This window comes from Polistes canadensis, unplaced genomic scaffold (genome assembly GCF_001313835.1).
Source record: "Polistes canadensis isolate GaletaPanama2010 unplaced genomic scaffold, ASM131383v1 scaffold_6, whole genome shotgun sequence".
NCBI lineage: Eukaryota > Metazoa > Arthropoda > Insecta > Hymenoptera > Vespidae > Polistes > Polistes canadensis.
Window position 1 is genome coordinate 724,828 of NW_014569553.1, and position 3,246 is coordinate 728,073.

At 26.2% G+C, this 3,246-nt stretch overlaps 1 protein-coding gene across 2 annotated transcripts in view; it reads right to left on the bottom strand.

Annotated features, from left to right (window-relative positions):
* Nucleotides 1-1,539: 1,539 nt before the first annotated feature.
* Nucleotides 1,540-3,246, bottom strand: part of LOC106789821 (ras-related and estrogen-regulated growth inhibitor-like) — an 89,962-nt gene continuing 88,255 nt past the window's right edge. For both annotated transcript variants that reach the window (XM_014754340.1, XM_014754330.1), the window contains exon 6: nucleotides 1,540-2,164. In XM_014754340.1, the coding sequence (XP_014609826.1) occupies nucleotides 1,906-2,164 (259 nt within the window). In that variant the 3' untranslated portion in view covers nucleotides 1,540-1,905. The remainder of the gene's footprint in view (nucleotides 2,165-3,246) is intronic.

A 3,246-nucleotide genomic window follows, 5' to 3' on the forward strand; every position in this document is an offset into this window, starting at 1 on the left:
TTCGTAGAAAAATATTTACAATAATTTAATTGTTTTTCTTTTTTTTTTTTCATTCTTTTTCTTTTTCTTTTAATATAATTTACGAATAATATTATAATAAAATTAGACCGTGCATTTTTTGTATCGCGGAGAAAAATGGATGTGAAAGACTCTCGGGTTTGTGTATCGGAAATTAATTAAGTACAAAACTTACTTCGATTTATTACACACATACCACGCATCATACACGCATAATCAATAAACGAATATAATATGAAATTCGTATAATTCGTATCGTCACGATTTAACATCGAACTTCTTGTTTCCTAACAAAAAGAAAAAAAATTATATATATATATATATAAAACAAAGGTAAATTTGATCGTAAGAAAAGTTTGTATTTCAAATTCGAGAAAAATTATTTCCAAAATAAATATAAAATACTTTCGATCGCGCGTTACAAAAGTAATCATATAGATACGTAATTTTTTTTGTTCTACACGCACACTCATACGAGTAACGAATGAAATTTGCTTTCGCTGCAATTATTTATCGAACAACTAGTTTGTTTTATAAATGCAAACAGAAAGAAAACAAAATAACACACAAAGAAGTAAATAAATAAATAAAAGAAGAAAAAGAAAACGTGATTTTAAGGCAAACGATCGTTTCGAATATCGATCGTACGATTAAATATCGATTCAACAATCTTTCTTATGAATAAATAAGGAGAAAAAAATAAAAAAAAAAAAAAACAAATATTATATATTATAGATTCGACACCAATATAAGGCTAGTGTGATTTATTTTATTATCGATTATTGTCCTTTTTGTTTTTGTTTTGTTTTTCGATGAACGTGTTAAACATCATCGTCATTGTCATCATCATCATTATAATCATCATCATCATCATCATCATCGTCATCATTATCATAATCATCTTTATCTTTATCTTAATCTTATTATTATTATTATTATTATTGCTCGGTACATCTCAAGGACGTCATCTTGCACCCTCTCTCACCCCGTATTGGCACGACGATCGTCTGACTTAACCCGATTTCATCGTTGAAAAAAATAATATATATATATATATATGCAATTAGAAAATATATTTGTATTATGTATAATATATTATATTATATTTCTCGTTCTTCACGACCGGATATATAAATTTTGTAACAAACGTTTCGCGGCGAAGATTTATTTATTTAAAAAAAATATAAATCTTATTGGAGAGAGAACACGTTCATTGAGAAATTATTTTCATCGAAATAATTATCATTACAATCGTTAATTCAAATTAACTTATTTCTTTCTTTCGAGAAAGAGAGAGAGATACTCTCTTTATAAAATATATTATTTAATTTGTTTTTTTGGGGAGGATAATAAAAAGAGAACAACGATATAAAAAAAAGAAAAAAATTAATCCTTATCCACAAAAGTTCGTTGAATTTAATTCAAAGATTAAAATTCGTGCGCGAATTAAATTAATGTCATAAAAAAAAACAAATAGAAAAAAGAAAGAAATTAAAAAAGAAATCGGGTAAAGAGAAAAGATAAGAAAAAAAGAATATATATATATACATATATGTATACGTTACCATAAAAAAATCGAAATTGGATAATGCCAAAATTCACATGATTGGTGCATATAGAAAATATTGAAGTATAGTAAAGAATAAATCCAAATAATCGGTTCATTTACAGATATATTTGGTAAATGTTAAAACAAACGATCATGTGAATCTTAACATTGTCCAATTTAAATACTTCATAGTAATACACATACAAACATATATACATATATAGGAAATGAAAGAAGAACGATCAACGATTCGCATAAACGTTGCTACTGAGGACAACGACGTCGGTTCTTCTACCGGGTTCGTCGCGACCTCCGAGGAGGAGGGCGCATAGAAGGCGTCATATACTCAACGATGGCCTCTTCTTACGATCCTTGGTTGTGTTTTTCCCAAATATTGTCCCAAGGACCCTGGAAACCGAGTGTACACCCAGTTTTCTTCGTATCGGTAACGCACGTAACAATTGGACCGATCTTGCTTCTCTCAAAAGTGCTTGAAATGCTAACGCAGCACCCGCTGGACTTTCGGCAGCACTGACCTCGTAAAATTGACATCCGTGTGCCAATGACAATTGTTGTCCCTCGTCCACGCATACTTCTCTATAATCAAACAACAAATATATAACAATTTTTGTATTTTTCTTTCTATTAAATGTGAGATTTTATGTTAATAGAATTTTTTTGTTTTTTAAATTCAATTTTGTAAGAAATTTTTTTCGCATGAAATTATCAAAAAGACAAAATAATTGATAACTGTTGTTCCTTGTTCATGCATACTTCTCTATAATCAAACGATAACAAAAATATAACAATTCATTTATTTTTCTTTCTATTAAATGTGAGATTTTATGTTAATAGAATTTTTTTGTTTTTTAAATTCAATTTTGTACGAAATTATCAAAAAGACAAAATAATTGATAACTKTTGTTCCTTGTTCATGCATACTTCTCTATAATCAAACGATAACAAAAATATAACAATTCATTTATTTTTCTTTCTATTAAATGTGAGATTTTATGTTAATAGAATTTTTAGTTTGAACTCAATTTCGTAAGAAATTTTCAAGACGACAAAATAATTGATATTTAATATTACATAATTTTGATTTTGTTAATACAATTTTAATAGAGTCGAGAAGAAATTAATTCAATTTGTTTTCGCATGAAATTTTCAAGACAATCAAATAATTGATATTTTAGATTACATATTTTTGATTTAAGTCGAGAAGATAATTATTAAATTTGTTAGTTTTTTACATGAAATTTTTGCTACACCGTAATTTGAATAGAAAGATAACTAAAATTGATAGATAAGATTACACGGTATTGATTGGAGATAATATAATTTTTTGAAAACAAAAACAAATAACATAATAATCACATTTGATATTAGTTTAGATTAAATTTGTACGACTTCATCGTATCGATTGGCAAACCCTCTTATCTATCAAAAAAGAAACTATAATATATTAAGTCAAGAGTCATAATTATTTTCCGATACACAATTAAAATTGACGAATGCATAATAAATTAATCATAATTTTCTTATTTAATGAATATCAAATAAAATTGTCTGAAAAAATAAAACAAAAACAAAATTCACGACTCGATTTAACATTTGAGATGAAATATTTTACATGATCAAACAATTCGATAAAAAAATAATAATATAATAAATAATAT